Source organism: Lichenostomus cassidix, chromosome 17 (assembly GCF_008360975.1).
Source record: "Lichenostomus cassidix isolate B80296 chromosome 17, HeHo_3.0, whole genome shotgun sequence".
Lineage (NCBI taxonomy): Eukaryota > Metazoa > Chordata > Aves > Passeriformes > Meliphagidae > Lichenostomus > Lichenostomus cassidix.
This window is the reverse complement of record NC_139497.1, coordinates 10,892,351-10,916,432: the sequence shown is the minus strand read 5'-3', so window position 1 is coordinate 10,916,432 and position 24,082 is coordinate 10,892,351. Positions and strand designations below refer to the sequence as shown.

The 24,082-nt window shown below is 43.0% G+C and overlaps 1 protein-coding gene and 1 long non-coding RNA gene across 2 annotated transcripts in view; one reads left to right on the top strand and one right to left on the bottom strand.

Moving 5' to 3' along the window:
* The window catches only part of MAN1B1 (mannosidase alpha class 1B member 1), a 28,888-nt gene extending 5,028 nt beyond the window's left edge, over positions 1-23,860 (bottom strand). Inside the window, exons 1-12 of the mRNA XM_085076584.1 lie at positions 23,010-23,860; positions 20,698-20,806; positions 14,881-15,017; positions 12,479-12,639; positions 10,676-10,785; positions 9,219-9,404; positions 7,072-7,220; positions 6,263-6,451; positions 5,255-5,445; positions 3,540-3,660; positions 1,709-1,906; positions 1,276-1,407 (exon numbers count right to left, since the gene is read on the bottom strand). Coding sequence (XP_084932710.1) covers positions 1,276-1,407; positions 1,709-1,906; positions 3,540-3,660; positions 5,255-5,445; positions 6,263-6,451; positions 7,072-7,220; positions 9,219-9,404; positions 10,676-10,785; positions 12,479-12,639; positions 14,881-15,017; positions 20,698-20,806; positions 23,010-23,144 — 1,818 coding nt within the window. The 5' untranslated portion in view covers positions 23,145-23,860. The remainder of the gene's footprint in view (positions 1-1,275; positions 1,408-1,708; positions 1,907-3,539; positions 3,661-5,254; positions 5,446-6,262; positions 6,452-7,071; positions 7,221-9,218; positions 9,405-10,675; positions 10,786-12,478; positions 12,640-14,880; positions 15,018-20,697; positions 20,807-23,009) is intronic.
* On the top strand, positions 9,404-14,059 carry LOC146430067 (uncharacterized). Its single transcript, XR_014855416.1, has 2 exons — positions 9,404-10,536; positions 12,516-14,059. It is a non-coding gene; the product is annotated as an uncharacterized LOC146430067 (long non-coding RNA).
* Positions 23,861-24,082: the final 222 nt, after the last annotated feature.

The following is a 24,082-nucleotide window of genomic DNA, read 5'->3' as shown; positions in this document are numbered from 1 at the left end:
TCTTCGCCTGGCTGGGTGAGCTTTGATTCAACCTTTCTTCCCACGGGGAAGGGCACGTTTCTCCCCCCACCCCGGGCTGCGCTCCCTCGTGGCTGCTGCCGGGAGAGTCCCGCGGCCCCTGCTGCCTGCCCCCGCCCTCTGCCGCACGAGACCGCGGCGTCTGCTGTGACTGCAGAAATCCTCGCTGGCTGGCCGGGGAGAGAGAGAGAGGGCGGCGCCCGCTCCTGCTGCCCTGCTTTCTCTCTGTTCCGAGCTGTTTCGTTGCCCTGCGTGTTTCTCAGCCTGTCCGCCATCATCCAGCTGCCTGAGGCTGACCTGACCCTGCGCCACAGCGCCACCTGCAGCCCTCAGGAGTCATCGCACCTGCCCTGCCCGGCCGGGAGCTCAACAGCGCCCCTGCTGCTTGCAACTGTGATTACACCACACGGGAAAAGGCTCAGCAGCTCACAAGTTACCTGCCATTGGTTTTCTGGTTCTAGTTGAGGTTGCTATTATTGTTATTGTTTGTTTATAGATACTAGTAAAGAACTGATATTCCTTTTTTCCCATACCTTTGCCTGAAAGCCCTTGATTTACAAAATTAAATAATTCGGAGGGAGGGAAAAAAGAAAATCACATTCTCTGTTCTAAGGGAGGGTTCAACCTCTCTTGGCAAACACCTGTCTTTCAAACCAAGACAGAAGCAAAATATCCATTTGTATTTAGGGCAGAGAAGTATCACAAAGAACATCCCTTTGAAGTTCCTGGACAAATATACAGAAAGGAACCAGTGATTTCTACGTTAGAGCTGGCCCAAGCCCTGTACCCATTTCTCTTAAGAACAGACCATTGATATTTGGTGCCACACTTTCACAGTGTATCAGTGACATTTCCACAAGCACTGTAGTCAGAATGAATAGAAAAACCTTTTATCAAACCATTAATGCCATTTTGTGCTAATTTGTTTTCTTTGGACACTTTAATTGAAGAGTTCTTTCAATCCAGCCATGTTCTTCTCATTTTCCAAAGTCTTAAAAATTAGAGAATCTAACACTTTGGCAGTCTTGCCTACAGCTTCTGCAGTTCACTTTTTCATCAATGTAAAATAGGTTCTTTCACTATATGAACTAAGCAGTGTATCTCAATCTATAAGAAAATTATTTTCTGTATATATTTACAAATTCCTCCACAGTTATGTGATGAATCTTGAAACATAGCATGTTTTCAAAGTTGGTGTTAGAAGGCAAGTAGCAAATACAGTCCTGACAGAACAAGGTCACTATAAGATGGCCTTACCCGCGTGTACCTGTTGAAATTCTGCAGTATTTCCCAGCCCCAATCTTGGTACTTCTTATCACCAGTGAATCTGTACATATAAAAAAGGCTTTCCACAGTTTCTGGTCGCAGTAAGTTGTGCCTGTCTGCAGGCTGCAAGAGAAAAAATGGCAAGAGTATTTCAGACAGGGAATTTCCTCAAGGACACATGCAGGGAGAAAAATACTTATTCCCATCTCCATCTGCTCCCAAGAGTTTGCTATGCATGTCACCTTTTAAATATACTACTGGGGTAACTAAAACCAAAGCCTAGAGTACAGCTAGAAGGCAACGCAGTGAAAGAATTACCTGCTCCACAACAAACCCCATCCCTAATATCTGGCCAGGAGTTCAGTAGCAGAACAGAGCTACAGAGAAATCATGGAATTGGAGTTCAGGCCAGCTATCTGCTCACCTTGATTTCCACATCCTTGTGGCCCTTCTGTGCATGGAGGTTGAAGTGTACAATCTCTGGGCTCAGGCCTGTCTCTACTTGAGCATACATCTGGTAGCAGGTTTCTGTAAGTGTTTCAGCCAATTTCATGTGATCAGCTGCCAATCCATTGTGGGCTCCCAGTGCTAAAGTACCCGGCAAGAAGCAAACCAAGTGATCCTGCAAGACAAGACAACTCTTAATGAGGAGAAGTTACACATCAAATGGTGGGGGGAGAAGGGGGCTGTGTGTGAGTGCACCTTTGATTTTTTAATTCTTTCTCTTCAAAACACATTTTTGTTGCCAACAACTTAAGGATAACTTTTTAACAATCTGATCTAATGCAGCATGAGGCAGGCAGCATTATTAGAGAAATCATTAATTTCAAAAAGGTACAAGAATGTGCTTTTATGAAAAGTTTCTGAAAAAAACGTCTCAGGTCATGGTGAAAGGTAGGAGAGTGTCTTTTGGTTTATCAGAACCATACACTTCATATCAGCTCATGCAAGGGGTCAATAGAACCATCCAAAGGCTTCATTGTCCGCGTTCTGGGACTAGTCTACTACTGATGTAAGGAAGTAAGAACTTCAGATTAATGTCACATATGGGATTTCAAATGATTCTCAACATTCATAACCAAAGCTCAGGTCTCATCGCCCAAAAGTGTAGTTAAACCACTTTGATGCCCTTGTATAGATGTTTAAAAGCTTTGTCCAGTCCTTAAGGAAAACTGACGGTTATAAAGGTCAACACAGACATAGGAGCCAAACATTCTCCACTTTTCCAGCTGGCCAGGATAAGAGACCTGTCCAGCCTTTCACCCAATAATAGTGGATTAAAACCAAAATCTTTACTCCCTGAAATAGAAGACAGTGTTCTGATATATACAGACACCTAAGCCAAATCTATCTGTCTCAATTCAATTCTGTCCTATCTTGGGATGGGGCAGCCTGCTCTACCCAAAATCCAGATTCTGGTCTTACTCACAGCAGGTCTGGAATGCTTTTGGTAAATTTAGATCCAAGAAGCACGTGCTGAAAACTAGAACTGAAAATTCTAGTTCCTTACCTTAAAAATACTACATCAGTACACACATACATCACTTGTCTGAAAGACAAGCCACACACATACAATACCTGCACTTGCATGAGGTTTTTAACTGAAAGATCTTAAAATGTACAAATTAGGACTAGAGGGCTAAGATCAATCAATTTTCCGTACGGCAAACAGCATACTGTTTTACTCAAGAATCCTCCAGGTAGGAAAATAAAAAGATTTCATGAATGGACAGAAACCTCCAAAATGATTAGATTTTTTTTTAACCCCGTAATGTGGTATTAGATCACATGCTTCTTTTGAAGGCAAATCTGAAAACGCAGGTGTGCACGTGTCTACATATATTTTTGAATTATGGAAAATGAATAATATATAAAATAGATATTGTCTCAACAATTTCAGACACTGGAATTTTATGACCAAAGCAGAATAAAAGAAAAAAAGAGAAAGAAAATTTAATTCCAGCACCAAAATGTTAGTCTTGAAGGAACTCTATGACTTACTACAGTAACTCATAGAGAAGACCCCTGGTTTGCACATGTGGTTAGTATCTACAAAGCAGTTAGTCATTACTGCCATCTCACCAGATAGATGTGTATGTATATATAGTCCTGGGGTTTGGATTTTTGGTGGTTTGGGCGTTTTGGTTTTTTTTCTTTGGAGAGGGAAAGACTTTGCATTTGCCTGTCTCTTATGTTGGGTTTTATTTAAATTTTGTAATGGTTTTTCTGTTTTCTTTTGCAGTTGTATTTCTTACCATCTTGGCACTGAAATGGCCATGAGCAAGCTCTCCTACAAAAGTAAGCTTCTTGGGTTCTGATCTCTGAAGAAGATGCTTTTTCACTCCTTCTATGGCTCTCATATAGTCTTCCAACAGCCTGTGAAAAAAATCATTCCCAGTTGGCTCACATGCACACAGTCAGAACACATTTGATCATAGCTGATGTTCAGCACAATCTTTTAGGCAACTGTTACTTCAGTCTAAAGAATAATATTTAACCAAATGTGAAAACTTAAAGAAACCCTCGGTAACCATCAACATGACATTAACTGGTTGTCCCTACCATGTAGCAATACTGGGTATTCACTTGAAAAGTAAACAATAATACTATAACACTTATTCAAATATTAAAGAAAACACCTGCAACTGTTTCTAGGCAATACCCAGATTTTATTTCAAAAATCCTTAGAAGCAGAGTAATTGAAATCACAGAAAATCTAGGCTGGGAAGGACTTCTGGGAGGTCTCTACTTCAGCCCTCTGCTCTGAGGCACACTGAGTTACATCAGGTTGTCTGAGTGGTTATCCAATCAATTTTTTAGTACCCTATCCAAAGATGGAGATTCAAAGAGTTTGAGCAATCTTTTCCAATTGACTTCTCTCATTGTGAAACACTGTTTCACAGTATTCTATTTTTCCTTGTTTTCATGTACTTTCAATATGGAAAGCAACCTGTTAATTAATACCATTGTGAGGCTCACCAAATGCCTTTGTGGTCCCAAAGACACTTGTTCTCCATTTACAGTGAGGTAAGACTTGGAAACAGCAGTGATGAAGGCTCTGTTTGTAGGAAGGCATCTGCTCTGATACACAGAAATGCCTTCAAGAGGCATATTTTTGCTCCATCTCCATTAAACTCCTTGAAACTAACAAGTCTAACATAATTGGCTTATATGCAGACTTGTCTTGAAGGAAAGCTTCTTTTCCAACATCTTTAATTCCTCCTTGCAAACACTCTTCCACTAATGCAGTACAGATAAAACAAACATATGAGACTTGAAGAGAGACTTTTTAGAAGGGCATGTAGTGATAGAAAGTAAGTAGATTGATATTAGGAAGAATTTCTTCCCTGTGAGGGTGAGGAGGCCCTGGCACAAGCTGTCCAGAGAAGCTGTGGCTGCCCCATCCCTGAAGGCTGCCCAAGGCCAGACTGCACAGGGCTTGGAGCAACCTGGGGTAGTGGAAGGTGTCCCTGCACCTGGCAGGATGGGACAGGATGGTCTTTAAGATCCCTTCCAACCATAACCAGTTTGGGAATCTTGAATTAAAGAGAAGATTACACAAACATCAAACTTCTGTCTCCTTTCACCTTTCACTAACAAACCCAGAACAAACACAGACATTGCTGTTGAAAGGAATTGCCAGCAGTATTTCAGAAGTATCTGATTATGCTCAGTATCTACTGCAAAGAATTAATTCTCATCTCCTGCCTGTGACACTCCTCATTTTGATGACACGAGGAAGAAAAGGTTTCTGTGGAGAAGGAGTTTTGAGACTAAGGCTAACTCTCCTCCTGTTCTTTCATCAAGTGGTAACAGGTCCCTCTTTCTGCTTAGCTTGCTTTTAAAAACAGTGATATGTTCAGCTGGCTCTTGAGCACATGCATTATTTTTCTTTAAGCAGCAAACTACAACAGAGAGTTTTACAGCTCACCTAATTTGTACTCTGATATGAGAAGTGTAAAGAACTTACTCATTCTCTTTCCTTCCACCCTGAATCCACTGCTTCAGCAGATACTCATAATAGCTGTCAGCTCTGGCTCCCAGAGTGTAAACCCCCAGGTGGGTGAACTGCCCGCTGTTGGTGTTTATGAACATAGGCACGAGGCCATCGTTTTTCCCTGAGAGGGTGTGAACATGCTTCATCACCTCATCTACAGCTTTCTACAAGAAAGAAAATGGCAAACATAAATTATAGGTATAAATGAGGTACAGAACTGTGTCTAGTCACTATAGTTCAGTAACAAATCTCTAACTTTGCTTCCTCAAATTAGCATGAGGGACATCAAGTTCAGCTCCAGCAATATATTAAATTCAAGATTTCCAAATTTTGGACTCTCAAAATATGATGTTCTGGGTATGTTCAAGTACTCTGAAGCAATTATAACTGTTTTCTTTCCTTGAAGGTAAGCCCACTCAAAAGCCAGTATCACAGCACTCAGATTTCTTCTCATTTCCTAAGCAGAAGTCCAGCTACAGTAACAACTACATTAATCTATTTAGCAATAGCTAAGGTTCTTTAAAGAACTGCATTCTCCATCACTGACCTGTGGGTACAGTTCAAAACAGTAACACCAGCAAACAAAAAGAAAAGTTGAAAATACTATTTTCTCTGAAATTATTTTTATTTCAACTAAATTTTCCCTATATGGTGACCTGCTCTCAGACTCTTTTCTACTGAGTGACATTTTAGTTCCTTGGATGGCAACACTTCAGTTTTGTTCTTTGCATATAGGTAATGGTACCAAAAAACCATACTCAGAATTTTTTTTTTTAGTTAAAAGCTGTTTCTGAGGAAGAAAAAGAATTACTTATCTCCACTACTACTTTTGGTATTCAATAAAATAATCAGAATATTTTGTTTCTTTTCTTCCCTCTTATTTATCATAACTTACAGACTTCAGAGACCATGAGTACTGATGGAGACTCAGTGGTGCAGCTGTACAGAGATGGAAAAAGAGATCAACTGATTCTTCCATACCTGGAATTTCTCATCTCCAGTCAGACGAGAAAGCTCCCTAAACTCCAACTGAATGCTGGTCACCTCTGCCACAGTGCTGTCAGATGTCCAGCGAGGGGGATGTGCAGTGCCCCGACCAATGTTGACATCAGAATATGGTATCTTGGAGGGTGTCTTGAATGCTGGCATAAGCCTGTTTCCAATGTCTTTCTAAAGAAAACCCAGGAGCACAGGACAAAACAACAAACAAAACAAAATTCAATATATACACATGCACATGCCATTAGATTTTCTTCACAAAGCTGACAGAAAAAGATAGAACAGCAGCTTAGTTTTAGATGATACAAGCAATTAAAGAAATTTTAAAAGTCATGAACTTATTCATAGTAATGAGCAGTTTCCACCTTGTCCTTAGCACTGCAGGCCTCATCTGAGGCTGGAATCCCTGTGATGCAGACACTGGCTGATCTAGCTAATTTGATGAGGGGGCTGATGCTGTTAAGACACACAGAATGGGCAACAAAAGACAACTATTACCCTTTGCCAATCATTTATTTCCTCGCTTGTTTCATGAGCTTTATGATGGTCAGCCATTCATCAGCAGAAGAGCAGACATACAAGAACAGGTGACAAACACAGCATGGCTTTGAGGATGTACAGAGAGCAAACAGAGGTGCAGGCTTCAAACCTTAATGGCAAATGCCTTTCCCAGCACTTTAAATATGAGACTGTTAAAAACCAGCAACATTTAACTTTCTGAGGAATCTTCCCTCGACTCTGTCCAATATGGAATACATAACCAAGCTGCATTTGTAAGGCCAGTCACTCACAGCTTTTTCCAGGAAAAGGCTATCTCCAGAGAGGTGGTAGGTGCTCAGCAAGCCGCCCAGGATACGGATAGTGCTCTCAAATAGGTTCACGTCCACATTTTTATCAAATACTAAATCATTTGCTACCCATTTTCTTGCTTCTTCAAACTCTGCAAAGCATAAAAGGTACTTCAGTTATGAATTTGGCATGTTCCAACAACTAGAGACATGACTACTCCATATATCTATGACAATTACTTATATTTGTCTAGAGAGATGATAATTTTAGGTGAAAATTAAAATGATGAGCGCATTCTGGCAGAAGTTTGATTACCATTAATTCTTATTCAGCACACACCACAGATGCATGCACACAGAAATATCCAGCAAGACAGAAAGTCCTTAATAGTTTAAAAAAAGAAGAAATAGAGGAATTCCTTATTAAAATAGTCCAGAAATTAAAATCTTTTCCATCCACCCATTTGACTTGTCAGACAATTAGTTACACTTCCACTAAGCCTTCTGGTTTAAATGAAATCTTTTTATAGCTTTAGCCTAGCAATGTCCTCAGGAGTCTGCTTCCTGCTTTAGCACCTAACACTCAAAATCCCAAGAGGTTGCAATTTTTTGCTCTAGAAACAAAAATGGTTGTTTATCACACTACTAATTGTTAAAACAAAAGGCATATTAGATTAATCAACCAGCTTAGCAGCAGCATCACTCAATGACTACTTTGGCACAGGGTCTCTTTCCATGGTGCATATGACTCAGCTCAGCCTTCAGAACTGGAAGCTGAGCTATCTCAGAGATCTCACAGCTTCCAGAAACTGCTGTGCTTGTGAGAAGCAGCAGAACAACCAGTTTGCCAGAAACGGAAGACATTCCCTAGGAGATAAACTCTAAAGCAAATGGATGCCTTTGTGCCCTCTGGTCTTGTATGCTGGGCAAATACAGGATGTTGGGCACATTGAGAAGAATTACAAAATATCTCTCAGGCAGTGTTGTCAGCAGTACAACAGGAAAGGCAGAGTCCTCTGCCACAGAAGCTTTTGCATTCATCAGCTGATAAAAAAGACTGGCAGCCTCAAACAGAACTTTCATTTACATAGCATTTGTTATTCAGAACAAACCCCAGGAGCTTTCTAAGGCAATCAGCATAACTGATACAAAATATGAAGAAGCCCTCAGCAAGAGCACATTTTCAACACATCTCTAATACTAATAATTTATTTTAAAATAAATTCACAATTAATTTTTTAGGAAAAAAAAGAGCACCATACTGACATCTTGATGAAACTTCGAGATAGCTTGCTCAGGCCTAGAGCTGCACACACATGACATATTATTTTACACAAACTTCAAAGGTAGAAGAGACAGAACCATGAAAGACTGAGTATTTACTGTACCCTCACTAGCAGCTCTGTTCTTCCTATCTTGATGGAAAAAACTGCATGATTAATACAAGTTTACAAAGGTGGCTATCTACCATGGTAAAATAGATACAGTTCCAGAAATTTTTAAATACCTCTAAAAAAACCCTCAGCACCACCAAAAAAAAAAAAACCCCAAATCCAAACAACCAACAACAAAAAAGTCTTAAATACTAATTAGGCATTTAAGTTTTTTGCAACAGAATGGCAAATTTTTTTGCCTTAGTTTTTAAAATCTGTTTGAAAGTTTACTGGTCATTTCCAGAATAACTCTCAAAAATACAGACAGCAAAACAATTCAGAAAGGAGGTATTGAGCACTCCCTTTCTCGACCCATGGATTCTTTACAGAAACAGCCTTCTTAAATCCATATACGAAATATTGATATTAGTGATAAAACATAAGCGAGGAACATACAGGCAAACTACCCAAGACTGATGGGCAGAAAACCTCCAGTGGCTGTATAATGGCACAGAGGTATCACAGGGGTCTTAGTACAGAAACAAAGACCAGGAAGTTTATTAATACGTCCCTCAAATGTTACCAGATATATACATTGTGTATATGTAGGTATGTGTGTATGTATGTGTGTATGTATGTATTTACCCTCACAGGAAAGCTAAATTTATAGGCTACATGTAATAAATATTCCCCTCACAGAACTCTGAACATGCACTGCCTGAAGAGAAATTAAGGAATTATTTTAGAGGGGAAAAAATGGAAGAGGAAAAAAATTACCTTCTTTTAAGCCTAAAATCCACATGGTATCCAAGGCATCAATTAAGGTAAGCCCAAGTCCAAACCACTCGCTGTAGGACTTGGACAAAGGCTTCAGCTCATCATGGCCCCACGCAAAATCCTTGTACCCTTTCCAGGCATGGCGGAAGGCTTCGATCACAGCCAGCTGGCGCTCATTTATGGGCACTGCAAAGGAGAAACAGCACCTTATTCAGGACTTCTGCAGGGCACTTATGGAACTATACCATGCACCAGTTTGCTGCATTCCATTCAAAATACAGTTTCTTCCAAACTAACTGATCAGTGCAATGGAAGAACCACCCTCACATTACTCTTTTCAGAACAGCCTTTCCTCTGATGAATAACCAGTCAGTCTTTCTAGTCAGCAATTCAGCTAAGTGGAAAAAGAGATCTCTCCCTAGCAACAAAACTGTCACTTCTGCAAATGAAACATAATCACATGCACAGCTGCAGTATCACTAAAGCTCAAAGAGATGAAAGTCAGGAAATACCATTTTAAGATCCATGGTAATTCAGTTGCCAAATACATATGCTTAATAATAAAATCCTCAGCTAATTCAACACATAAATTTTTTTCTTCATCTTCCCTCTCTTATTAACTGCTTTCTGTTAAATTAAAAACCACTTCTACAAAATTATTTCTATTGAACTTTCTATTTAATACCAAAATAGAAAGAAAATTTACATTTTCCATCTTGGCAAAACCATGTCTTTTTCCACAGTTCTACTGAATTTTTGCTTGCAATTTGCCATGAAGTGGAGTTTACGTTACACATTGAACATGAAAAATTTCAAGCCCATTAGCCGAAATTTTTGAAAATTATGAACAAAGACTTCTAGAGTGGGAAACACCAAGCAGCATAACTAACCCCATAAATATCAAGCTTGCAAAAGTGGAGACACATCACATTGAAATATGGCATGTGTATCACACCAGAACTTCCTGGCTTCTTTTCTGAACCCAGAAAAAGGAACAACATGTTCTTTGTTCCACAAGCGCAGCAACTTCAAAAACAACTTCTGTGGCTTTCTGGTGAGTCTCAAAAACATTTCCGTTTAGTTCAGGGAGGAAGTAACTTTCCCTGTATTTGCAGAATAAAAGCAAAGCCACGGCTGAAAAAGAAGCTGTCTCTTTCATGCCCTCCTGTTTTAGATTATCCTGTCCTGCAATACCTGCCTCCTCCCAGAGGCTGTATTTCGAAGATTAGTCTCTAAAATTACTTCTCAGATTCTGAAGGCTAATAAGCATGAAGCTGTCGTAGTGAAATAAGGACACTGAAAAACTAGGATGTTCTAGGTAAGCAATCTCTCCTAGATTTTTTTTCCTTTAATCAAAATAAGTAAATAAAACAATGTGTATGGGGAGAAATTGTACAACTTCAATCATAAAAGCAAACAAAAAAAAAAAAAAAAGTATCATGAACTGTCCTATTTACCCGGTTCTTTCTGGTCTTCAGCTTCCACAGATGAAGGTTTTTCTGGCTCCTTTATTTTACTGGATGGAGGTTCAGTGCTTTGGTCAGGTTCTATCACTGCTCCTCTCCAGCTGCAAATACAAGTGACCATAGTTAAGACTTATTTTGGTCAAAGAAAGTCATGCAAATGAATGGGACTTATGTCTGCATTTCCTTTAACACACAATACTTTGATAAAACAGAAGTTAGATTTTATATCAAGGATCAAAATAACTAAGCTGCCTACTAGATAAATTTTCTGTCCAAAGAACGAAATTTTCTTTGCAGACAAATTTTACTGGATTGAGAACGTTACAAGCTCTTGAAACTTCATAGAATACATTGGCAATGGAATTTAATAAAAGACTTCTTAAAATAAATCAAACACCTGAAAATGCTGTATTACAAGCAATTTGTTATCTACCGGCTCTGAAATGACCACAGCAGTTACTAATGCTGAATAGTACCACACAAATGATGATCACCAAAACTCACTATTAAACACAAAAGATAAGATGCTCAAAGTACTAAGTTTGCTATCAAAGGATCACAAGCCTTCTCTGCCATCACGGATGAATAAACCAGTTTTTACAGGTTTTTATGAAGAATCTCCTGAAGGAGAAGTCTTCCGGAATGGACTTCAAGTACAGTAGTATCAAGATCATACCAAGATCAAACAATGTCGACCATACCATATAATTTATAAGTATGCTTCCTAAGGGAAAAAGGCTTACAGGACCTTTAACATTTCTATTGTTTACAGTCAACATATCTTCTGACTTAGATAAATGCTGTATTTAATTTCTTACTTTCATTCTTTAAATTTGTAACTAGTCTCCACTATGTTTTCACTGCTCTTGTAAGTTCTCTTGTTACCACCTGGTTATGAGTTCCAGCACAAGCAAAAGCAAAACAATAAAACACTTTCAGACAACACTGACAGCCAAAATGCTGAGGCAGGCACAGTTTTGATGCTATGATCAGCTCATCTGAGCCAGTGCTAAAAAGAACACAAACACATTAAACCCCCAAGCGTCGTCTTTCAAATCTGAAGAACGTCTGCTGAACTTTTAGTAGTCTTTTCTATATCCATGTTACTTTCCTTCACTTATTCCCAAATCATAACCATAACTCCATATGGTTATATGGAGTCACATCATAACTCCATAACCATAGAAGCACAGACCCTCTGGTAAAGATACTACTAATTTGTACAGGGGATGAGATATCTTGTAAGAAAGAAGTAACCACATGGTGTTACACCATGTAACACACAAACTACCTACACATCCCTGGCTTCCCTCTGTTCAGCTTGGGCCCACTGTGTTTAGTGGCAACAACACACAACCAGCATGAATACTGCTATCCCTTTCCAAGCCTGGCCCAGGACAAAGACACTTGTGGCAGCACTATTATATTGACACTGTTACATTAACATTAATTACAACAAACAGCAGAAACCTCTGGACACCCAGAATCCTTCTGAACATTAAGAGTGTCTAAATGTGTTAGAAATACAGAGCCAACCACGCAGGGCTTCAAATCCTCTGCAACTGTGTGATGCAAAGAGTAAAATCACAGAAACTGCACATTCATCAAAATGAAATCTATCAGCCTAGCAATATCAGCAGCTACCAGGCCAGACCTGAGAACAAACCCATGCAAAGAAAGAAAACAACCTCAGACACAGACAACGAAAAACCCTTAAAATTTTCACTCCAACACTGAATGGATCTTGGCTGGGGCAAGGAGGGAAGCACTGTACCTTGCCTGAAATGGTTCTACCTGATAATGGATTTCTCTGTTTTCTCTACTTTATCAGCTTCAACCAGCTCTTCTACAGCCCTGACAGTATCATGTCGAGTCTTCAGCCTTGCGTCTCTCCGTGGTGCCTTGATCTGAAGATTGGAAGGACCACGACGAACATGAGGTGGTTTTGGTGGCTTCTGAGAATATAAAAGAAAAGAAAGTGCTTGGTAAGTTGCAGAAATCGTAAAATTTCAAACCATAAATCAACAGGATTCCAGTACTAAATATAAATTCAGATAAATCTTATTTTGTTTGTTTTGCAGCAAGCAGTTTCTGACCTGAAAGGAAAGCATGCTAAAGACCTTGTGGTTTTGTTTGCTTTAAACTTTTGGCAAAATTATCCTGCTGTTCTTAAATTTACACTGATAAATTACTTTGAAATTACCTCTACTGCTACCAGGTATTAGTTGAACACAAGGCAGTGTGGTGGTTTTGCTTAGCCCAGGACATCAGCAAAGTATGTTTAGCATCGAAGAGAAATTTAAGCCCTTCAAAAGCTGTTGTGGTAGGCCTGAAGAGGTGTCTAAAGGGTAGGGAGGGGCACAAAGATGGTTCCTGTGTGTCATGTGGGAAGGTTTGGGAATTTTTTTCACCGAGTCCAGTAGAGCCAATCTCTGATGGCTCTGAAAGTGATGGAGATGGCATCCCCAAGTCTGGGCCAATTAGAGGTGCTAGTTACGCCTCTGTAAAAACATATTTAAGAAGAAATCAAAACTAAGTACTCACACACGTCTTTTTAGCTAGAGGAGGAGGAGGTAAAAATATGTGAAAGGAAAACAACATGGAGACACCAAGGTGAGTGGAGAAGGTGGGGGAGAAGTGCTCCAGGCACCGGAGCCAAAAACCCTATGCTAGCTGCGGTGAAGACCATGGGGGGAGCGGGTGGTCCCCCTGCAGCCCACAAGGAGTCCACAAGGATGCAGAAATCCACCCACAGCCCATGGGGAGGTGCCCACGCCAGAGGAGCAGGTAGATGCCTGGAGGAAGCTGTGATCCAGTGGGAGTCTCATATAAAGAGTTAAAACTGCAAAGGCCTTGCGAGGAAGAGAAAGGCCTTGCTCCCAGGATGGAAGCAGCCTCGCCTCAGCTCAGGAGTCTGCATCCTATGGACAAAAACCCCACGTTGCAGCAGAATTCGGGTGAGATGCTGCCCGTGAGATTGGACCCACGCCAAAGAAGTTCCCAGAGGACTGTCTCTCATGGGAAGGACCCCACGGCTAAGTAGACGACTCCTCTCTCTGATGGACTGACCAAAGGAAAACCCCCTTACCCTGCCCCCTGCCCATGGTGTTGGTTGGAAAGAGGGAGAGGCTTGAGCAGAGAAAGAGTGTTTGTAGTAGAAGAACTGTGGTGACGAATGGATTTATGGACTAAGAAAAAACCCCATACCCTGCCTTGCACCCGAGCTGTTGGTTGGAAGGAAGGAGAGGGGTGAGCAGAAAAATGGTGTCTTAAGAGGGAGGGGGATGAGCGAAGGAATGGTAGTGGAAGAGCTTAATTTTACTTTTCATTTATCCTCCAACTCTGTTAGGTTAATAAATCACTTTGCAACTTTAAGTTTTCAACTTGTATTTGCCCTTTTTCGGTGCGTCTCTTCCACCACAGCCTTTTCTCAACTCATGGGTCTGATGTGTGTTTAACAGTTTTATTCCTCTTCTCCTGCACAGCTGCCGCAGGGGCCACAACAGGCAGTGACAAAAGATTGTAAAGATATTTGATTCCATTTTACTAGGCACAGTAAATTTATGAGAATTAGCAAAAAGAATGCAAAAAAAGAGTTTACATGCCAGTGTAAACACCAAGAATTACTATACAGTAATACAGGTACATATGTGCATGATGAAGAAAATATTTCATACAAAATTTTGTATTCGTTAACTGAAAATCCCTGAATTCATAAGGTAAATCCATGATGAGCAACAAAGTAACCAGTATTCCTCTACTTCACTGATCCACAGAGTAAACTGATGTTCCTTTCCCATGGCAGTCCTCACAAACACAACCCTTCAAAACCTCCTATCATCTGCTCTTTCCACTGATATTTCTCAACCTGCCAGATAAATCATGACTCAAGACTCCTCACAATACTGGAGACTGATGCACAGAGCAGGAATGAAGCCTCAAGTAAGAAGTCACTGTGACTTAAAGTCCAAGCACTCCTGGGCAGAGCAGTGAGTAAGAAACAGCATACAGAACATGTAAATAAAAAAGATAAAGCCAAGAAATACTATACCAAAGCCCTCCCTAAGAGAGCATTCCACCAAGAGCACACTTTAATTTCAAGTTCTAACTTCTTTCTTCACAACTGCTGGAACCAAGCACTATTTGCCTTCACCAACTCTTTGTAGCATTAGAAAACTAATTTTTTCTCACAATACCTGTGGTGAAAGCTCACGGTAGTCTCCCTGGTTGGCATCTGCTTTCTGGGGTGCTGGTAGAACAGCTGGATTTGCCAGCTTTAATCCAGGAATTTCTTGTTCTGTTCTCTGATCATCTGATGATTTGTTTGTTATACCTAGACACACAAAACTACTCAGCACAAGAAATCAACATTTAAGGTTGCAGTTAAAAATTTGTAACAGTTTGCTGAATTCAAGTAGTAGATGCACCTCCAAAAAGTGTTTGCATTCACAAAACATTCATAAATCCAAACTAATTGCTGCATACAAAGTGTATTTTGGTGTTAATCCTCTCCCTAGTATGAAAGAAGGCTGCTAAAAAACTGGGTTTTTTTTTAATTGCTACTATTTCAGTTTCTCAATACAATTAGTAAGATAATATCAAAGGTAAATGTGCCCTAGTATTACACAAATGCTTGGGATTTCTAAACTGACAGGCAGTCAAAACAAAGAGAGAATTATCTTATTCTACTGACTAGGTTTGAGCTACCCATATCTACATCCAAACATAATAAAAAAGCACACTCAAAGTCTCCAAATCTTAATCAACTGTGATAGTTTAGGAATGGTACTCCCCAATGCAGTGCTCCCTGAAACCACAAAAACCACACTGCCACTCTACCTCACCTGTTTTCCCTCCCCCTCCCTCTCCCTCTGGGGTGGATGGAGATGAAAATTGGAGGTACAAAAAGCAAAGATCACAGGTTGAGATAAAAACAACTGACTGAAAATTGACAGCAATGATTAAGAAAACAAACAGTAACAACAGCATTAGTAACAAAAGGTATAATAAAAACAAACAATTCACACAGAAAGTCTGTGACCCTAAACAAATAATAACTGCTTACTCTGCCATGTTTTCTCAAGAAGGAACTCCTACTCCCCGGCAGAGAGAATCCCTTTTCCCCCACCCCTGCCCACTGTAACAGCATGAGATGGTATAGAATAACGTCAGGGCTTTAGCCACGGGCACTCCCTGCTACTGAAAAATATGAACCCTGTACTGGTTGGAACCAGGACATTGTCTGCCCCTTGTTCTGTACCATCTATGCCATGCCCAGATCCTACACCTTCCAGTTACAAACGCATACATATACATATATAAATATGGAGAAGCACAGGTATCATTTCCATAGACAATGGCTGTCGCTCTAAGATGTCTATTGAATTCATTTACTCCATGACTGTGGGTTTTATCCATTCTAGATATCCTCAGGAGCAGGAGGGCTGGTTTGCTGTTGGCAGTTATGGCACACAGTGGCAGTGTCACTCAGCAACCAATATTATACAAGCCAACACTGCAGACTGTTCTCACCGAAAAATCACATCTCTTTGAGGAACACATCATGTTTCCCCATCCCTCTTTTGATTACCCACCAAGTGCACCCATTGTCTTCTGACAATAGTTCAAAATTTTCACCTTCAGGCCAGTTTGTGATGACTTCCATGACTGGCAATGAATTCCCTGGGTGACTGGTGTTACCTATTCGAGCTCACTGTGCGATAGGATCAGTCCACTAGCTCCACGTATCATTAGTGGTATGATGTGTGGAAGAGACTTTCCCTCTGAACATCCAGCCCAACACTGGCAGGCAAGGTGCCAGGAGGAGCTGTGTGTTGGTGCAAATTTCTTCCAAGGCAGCTCAAACGCCTTCATAAGCGGCCAGAATCTCTTTCTCAGCTGGGGTATAGCTGGCCTCAGAGCCTTTGTATCCCCAACTCCAGAACCCCAGAAGTTGTCCTCAAGTCTCTCCAGGTACCTTCTGCCAGAGACTCCAGGAAGGACCATTCTCCCCAAAGCATGTCTTCCACATCTTCTGTCCTGACAGGTCCAAGGGCTACTACATGAACAATCTCCTGTTTAATTTGTTAAAAAGCTTCTTGTTGTTCAGGACCCAACTTAAAATTGTTCTTCCATGTCAAAAGGTAGAGAGGGCTTACAATCTGACAGTGATCTGGAATATGCATCTTCCAAATAGCCACAGCACCTAGAAAAACCTGTTTCCTTCTTGCTGCTTGGTGGGGACAGAGCTGCTATTTTGTTGACCACGTCCACTGGAATCTGACAATGTCCCTCTTGCCGTTTTAGTCCTAACAACTGAATTTCCTGGGCAGTTCCCTTGACCTCACTTTGTTTTATGTAAAAAATGGCCTTCAGGAGGATCTGGATTATCTTCTCCCCTTTCTCAAAAACTTCCTCTGCTGTGCTGCCTCACACAATTGATGACATCAATGTACTGCAAATGTTCTGGAGTCTCACCCTTTTCCAGTGCAATCTGGATCAGCCCATGACAAATAGTGGGGCTGTGCTTCCACCCTTGGGACAGTCGGTTCCAGGTGTACTGCACACCCCTCCAGATGAACACAGTGGCCTGCACTCTGCTGCTAAAGGAATGGTGAAAAACAGATTGGCAATGTCAATGGTAGCACCACTTCGCTGCCTTGGACTCCATATGTTCCAGCATGTCTGGCACAGCCACACTCAGTGACGGTGTGACTTCATTCAGGCCACAACAGTCCACTGTCAATCTCCACTGTACATTGCGCTTACACACTGGACTATTAACAGGTGAGCAAGCCTTGCTGAGCCCTTGTTGGGCTCTCCAGTTCATGCAACAAATCATGGATAGGGGTCACACAGCCTCAGCTGGTGCCGATGGTGCACTGCTGTGGCCACCACTGGTACCTGTTGTTCTTTGACCCTCAGCAGTCCCACAGCAGAAGGGACCTCTAAGAGGTCAGAGAAGAGATTCAGCTGTTTAACTTCCTCTGTCTCCACAGCAGCTATCCCAAAGGCCCAACAATACCTCTTTTTAGTCCTTGAAATACCCTCTACTGAGGCAATCTATGCCGAGGATATACAAGACCTCTGGACCAGTCACAGTGGGGTGTATTTGCCATTTGTTTCCAAAGGCTCACTTCAGCTTCCAGAACAGTCAACTGTTGGGATCCCCCTGTCATCCCAGATATAGAGATTAATTCTGCCCCTACATTTATATGTAGGGGTACTTTTATATATGGCATCAGGGTACCTTGTCAACTAGAGCCTTACATTCCTGTGGGTCTGATGTGCCAGGCCATGGTTTCATACAATCCAATAGATCTGACTGTCCCTTTCCTTCACCTGGCTGGAGGCAGGGTCCCTCTAGTTCTGGTCATAGCTCGCATTGCTCACTTCTTGTAAATATGAACTGAAGGTCCCTTCAAGAAGATTGGAAATAACAACAGCTCTTCTATTCTGTCTGAGGACTTGCTCACTGGAAACTGGAGCTACATTTATCCTTGAAGACTTTGCTGCAGTGGTTATTCTTCCTCTCAACTTAACTGTGCTGCCAGGGCAGAGGTAGATTTTCCCACTTTCCCATGTCCTCTTCACGATCATGCAGGTAAAACCACAGGTTACTTCATGGAGTGCACTCTCTCCTGAGCAGGGGGGCACTTGCTACTAATAGTAGTAACTGGTATGTACCAGCAGGGCATAGGGCACTTCTTTAAATTGCTGGTAGTCCTCTTTACATTGCTAGAGATCCTTGAAAAGTCTTTCCACAGGCAAGGTGCAATGGGAAGGAGATACTTTCTTCATATAGCTGGAGTTTGGTAACCAAATTATCCATTCTTTGTTATCTGTCTTTCCATGACATCACTGCCAATAAACTGGAATATGGCAATGGCATGCTCTGTAGGATCTTTGGCCACATGGCTTGTGTACAGTGGATTTCATCTGGATTTATAGGGGATTTCTGATCATTTGAATACTTATAGAATACCTTCAGCACAGCTAATTCTCTCAGGATACCTTGCTCCATGGTGTTCCACTTGTATTGGTGCAGTAATAGATCACCCTTCCCTCATGTTTGAAAGGAGTTGCCTCCAGAGGCTGAAAGTTTCTGTTTCTTTCCAATCCCCTTATCAATGCCCACGTCTCAGGACAAGGATCCCAGTTGTTTGGCTTCACTACCATCTAGGTTCATATCATGGGCATTGGAGCAGCCGGGTCACCAGAGGCTCACCCAACTGTTAGCTGAAATTTCTGGCTGTAATTTTTTCGCCTATCTTGATTACCCAAGGATAGGGATCAGGTGATTATCTCTGGCTCTGCACCTTCCTCCTGTTCTGAGGGTCCTACTTTCTCTTCAGCCCTCATTAACTGAACTGGCATGGTCTTAGATTTCTTCTTCTGTATAGGGACAACTGCTCCCAGTACAGTTTGTTCCTATGGTTCAGCTGCAGCTGGAGTACCCACGGTTGCCTGTTGCTCTGCTTTCCTTTTCCTCTCCCTGAGGGTGCTGTCTAGTGATGAGCAGTGTGTGATAAACAGTAGCCAGGGCAGGGCCCAGCACACTGCATACCTTTGCTCCTCTCTGGAACTGTCACAGCACTTTCCTTTAAAATATTCTGCCACTTTATCAGGGTCCTGTAGTTGTTCAGGGATGAACTTCTAAACCACTGGAGCAGAATAATCCTTCAAAAGGTGGCCTACTTTCTCCCACCTTCCATGCCACTCATAACTATGAACCCTTGGGGCAGATCTCTGAAAGACTCTCCTAAGAATCTCTTTTGTATCTCTAAACATGGTGTGGACTGTGAACTGAGGAGACCTGGCAGACTTTGCAACGAGAACATGCTTTCCTTAACATTCCAAAGGGAATTCAAACCTCTCAAAAGCTGTTGTAGCAGGCCTAAAGGAGGAAAACGGAATGAAAGGCTAGGGAAAAGCATTGTTCACCCCCCAGATTAGGTACAACTATTAATGGAACCCAGAAGGTAAAGCCCAGGGTAAGGGCAGAAGATCAATACTGAATACGCATGCCAAACTGCTGATGATGTTACCGTGTCATAAACTGATACCACACAGTCCAGTGACAAAGCAATCCTGATCCCTTTCCTTGCTCTGAAGAGCACCACAAGGAGCACATACAGAAACATACATAGGGTTAGGTAACACCCCCTGAAAACTCTATGAACAGACTAATCAACATTGTGACCAGTGGCTCCCTGCCTATTACAACACATGCTTAGACCAAATTTGTTTCCAGCTGGCTCTGGGCAGATCTGTTGTTATCTCAACCCTTTGTGCCACACACTAGGTGTCAACTAAGTGTGTTGTGGTTTAGGAATGGTACTCCCCAAATCTATGTCCCCACTGAGACTCTCCAAAACCACACTCTTTCACTCCTCACCCCTTTGCCCTAGCTTTCCCCTCCCCACTCCTGTTGCATCGGGATGGAGCTGAGAATTAGAGGCACAAAAGGCAAAGATTGCAGGTTGAGATAAGAACAATTTACTGGAAACAGCAATGAGATAAGAAAACAAACAGTAACAGCAACAGTATTATTAACAAAAGGTATAAGAAAAAGAAACTATTTACACGAAGGCATGAATATGAATGGCTGCCCCCACCAGGTTTTCTCTACCAGAAGGAATTCCTTCCCAACACAGAGTCCCCTTCTCCCCTCTCCCGTGCCCAGCAATGACTGACATGGTATAAAATAACACCCAGACCTTAGCCACACCCCCTCCCAGCTACTTCAAAAAAATTAATCATCCTGGCCAAAACCAGGACATCAACTAGAATAAAACGTTGTTCTAGTCAAGATAAACAAAGAAAATGCATACAAAAAATATTTTGGTTAAGCATTACATCATTCAAACATCACATAAAATCATCTCACAACTGCGTGTTAATGAATACACCCAGTCATTGTCAACAGAAATTAAAACCGGTTATAAGACCCACAACAATCGCATAACTCTAACACCTCCCTCTGGCAATTCTGAGCTGTGCAGAACACATACTTTTCCATGCTTCACCCGTGCTTGTGTACGAAATGGCTCCACACACTGTCAAAAATGCAAACAGGAAGAGAATGACACTCCGCTGGAGTCGGGACAGCTGCTTCCATTTCTTTAGGAGAGAAAAGAAGTGAAAGAAATAACATTTAGCATGACATTAAGAGCCTATTCAGTCAAAAATAAATCTTATTGGTTCATTCAGATTAAAACCCACAAAACCCAGTAATCTTAATTTTATCCTGTTTCCAACTGCAGATATTCTTTGCTTATTTTCTTTGATGACAGAGAAAACAGAAATCCAACCAGCTAGCACAAGGCACAACAAGGTCACAAAACATAAGAGCCACTTGCTGCAAGAAACTCAGAACCTGCCAAGTCTCCTAGAAAGCTTCAACTACATCTGACTTGGATCACAACCTCCACTGGCTGACCTAAGCACCTGTCCAGATACCAACTGGGAAATCAGCCAAAAGCCTCTTCCCTCCTGGCTAGGAGGGACTGCAGAGTGCACATGCAAAAGTAGGAAAACTAAAAATGTTACTGCAGCAAAGGAGAAAGGCTCAAAATAAGCTGAGCACCCATCACTGGACATGTCATGGGTTTGATCCCCATGTGGGCCATTTGCTTGAAGAGTGGGTCCCTTCCAACTCAGAATATTCTGTGAATCTGTGAAAGAGAAGTCAGGCATCTTGGCTCTGACAAGCATGGGAACTGTCACACAGAACAAGTCCTGCAGCACCAAAAAAAAAAAAAAAATCACCAACCTGCAGCAATGTAAAAATGAAGTAAAACACCACAAAAATGAACAAAACAAACCCACAATCTTTCCAAGTTTAGTCCTGGGCAAAAATGTATTGTTAACATTAAAGTATATGCAGTAATCACTGAAAAATTGACAGCAAGCAGTTCATTAACCTGAAAGAGGCCAATGTCCATTAGCCTCCATTTACAGAGAGTGTTGGAGTTAAAACAGTAAGTGCTCAATTGTCACTGCTACTTTTCCAACAGTCCTCCTGAAATCCACTAATCCTGGTTTTGGCATACAGAGAGGGAACTTCATTGCCAACTTGGGAACAACTTTTCCCATAAACCACACAGCACTTCCCACAGTCCTCATCTTCTTAGCAAAACCCAGAGGTCAGGAATGTTTCAGTGCAGAACTGTCAATGTGCTCACACTATGAGTCCCACAGCACAGCTTCCTGCCTTCCTCCTGCATTGTTGACTGTACAGGAATACTGTACACCCTTCTCTGTGGACCCTGCAAGATGCTGGTCCCACTGTGTCACCTTCAGTTCTACCTGCATGGCAAACTGTATGACTCTCTCCCTGTTGCAGAAAGATGCTTGAAATCCAGCAGCCCCGTGGTTCATCAGAGTAGGAAGGAAAAAGAAGCCTAAATTGTGGTGTCTTGGAACGAGCAGGAACGAGGCAAAAGAACACGTGAGGGCACTCCTCACCACCTTACTGTTTTTTTGCTCACAAAGAATAAGGATAAAATGACGGATGATGACTCAGGCCCATACTTCCCTCACTGGTAATAAAAAGAGAACTGTGAGACTGTGTGCCTCTTCATACACTTCATCTGATGACCTGTAAAGCCTCTATAGGTGACTATACATCATCTCCTATCTGTAACAAGGGTTATCTTGTCCCTTTGACTCACTCTTTCCCACACAAGACTCTTCAGTCCAAGACTCCCACCTCACATGAAGCTGACTGCCCACTCTACCCACAAGCAGACAAGAAGGTCACTTCCCCAGAGCTCTGCCAGAGGACCCCTCTCCTCACACTCAGCCTTCCCACTGAAAGCAGAACTGTTCCTTTTACTCTCCTAGGGCAGAAGACAGGGCTCTCCCCTTAAACCTTAACACAGAGAACAAAGGCACAGAGACCAAATCTCACTCCCCTTATTCCTGTCCAGAGAGTGCAGCGCTGCTCCTCAACTGTCCAGCAGCACACGGCAGGATTTTACCATGTGGCCCCGTCCCAGCTTTGTTCGTGTAAATTAAGACGTGGAGATCCCTCAGCCAGCCCGCGCCCTACACACTCCTACCCCGAGAAGAGCAGCCCCGCGAGCACTCCGAGAGCAAAGCCCAGCGCGGGGCCGCCCCAGCACCCAGGGCCCACAGTCAGGGGCTCTGCCCGAGTCGGAACTGGGGGACCAAGCCAGGGTCCCCATGACAGTCCAGCTGCACCCAAGCCCAGGGACATCCCCGATCGTCCGCCCCAACAGCCCTCCCCCATTACCAGGTGTCCCCTGCACGCAGCCTGGGGATACCCCCGGTATCGCACAGCTCCCCGCGTGGCTCTCACCCGCCAGCAGGAGCGCCGCCGCCAGGCCTTGCTGTTGTTGTAGCCACCGACCCCGACCGCCTCCTCCGGGCCGAGAGTAACGTAGATGAAGTCCCGACGCGGCGGTCCCGCGGCGGCGACGGCACCCGAGTACATGGTAGCGCCTCAGAGACCGCCTGCCGCCATCGCCCCCTGGGACGGACCGGCCGCTTCCGGCGGCCGCTTCCGGTGCCGCTCTGGCGCCGGCGCGTCCGCCCTCGGTGGCATCGGGGGGAGGCGGGACCCAGCGCGCTCGGCGGCGCTGTAGAGGCAACGGCCCTGAGGGAGCCCCGTCTGGACGCGCCCTCTGGGCGGGCGGGTATGCGGAGGTCACAGCCCGCGCTGCCCACTCGCCGACGTGCCGCGAGGCGGCAGCCCTCGGCGTGGGCGCGGCCCGAGCCCCCCGCCCATTTCACGGGTTCCGCCTTCCGGGGGGGGAGGGGGTGCTAGGGGCTGCATTGATTTTGCCTTTGCTTTTAGCTGTCCTGGCGCACCTTGCCAAGCCCTGCCCAGCAAGGACCGCAGCTGTCGGGATGGGAACTGTGGTTGTTCCTCGATGTCGTGAGATTACAACATAGAGACCAGTGACAGAACCGTTGGCACGGAAGAACTAGAAATGAAAACATGCATGTGGGAGGTCATAAGGAAAATCAACTCAGTGGATGGCCTGCATGCTCCGATGGAGCTGGGAGGAGCCCGCTGTGGTGAGGCTCAGCCCCGGCACAGGGCACTACGCCCCGGCGCGTGGGGTAAGGCACGGACACTGCGGCTCCTCCCAGCCGCCTGGAGCAGAGAGCACGGCCAGGGAAAAACGCCGAAGTGCTGCCGCCTCCGAGAGGAGAGGGAAGAGTTGTCTGATGTTGTTAGCTGTTGGGGAAGATGAAATAAGAAAGCCTTATAGATATGATTACCTTGCAAAAGATGCTGAGGATATGGAAAATATGAGCGAGATTGAAATGAAGACAAGGTTCGAGTTGTAGAGTAACTAAAGAACAATGGTATAGCCACGGAAGGTAATCCCCCTTCTTGATAGAACAGTGCCCTCTGCCCAGGCA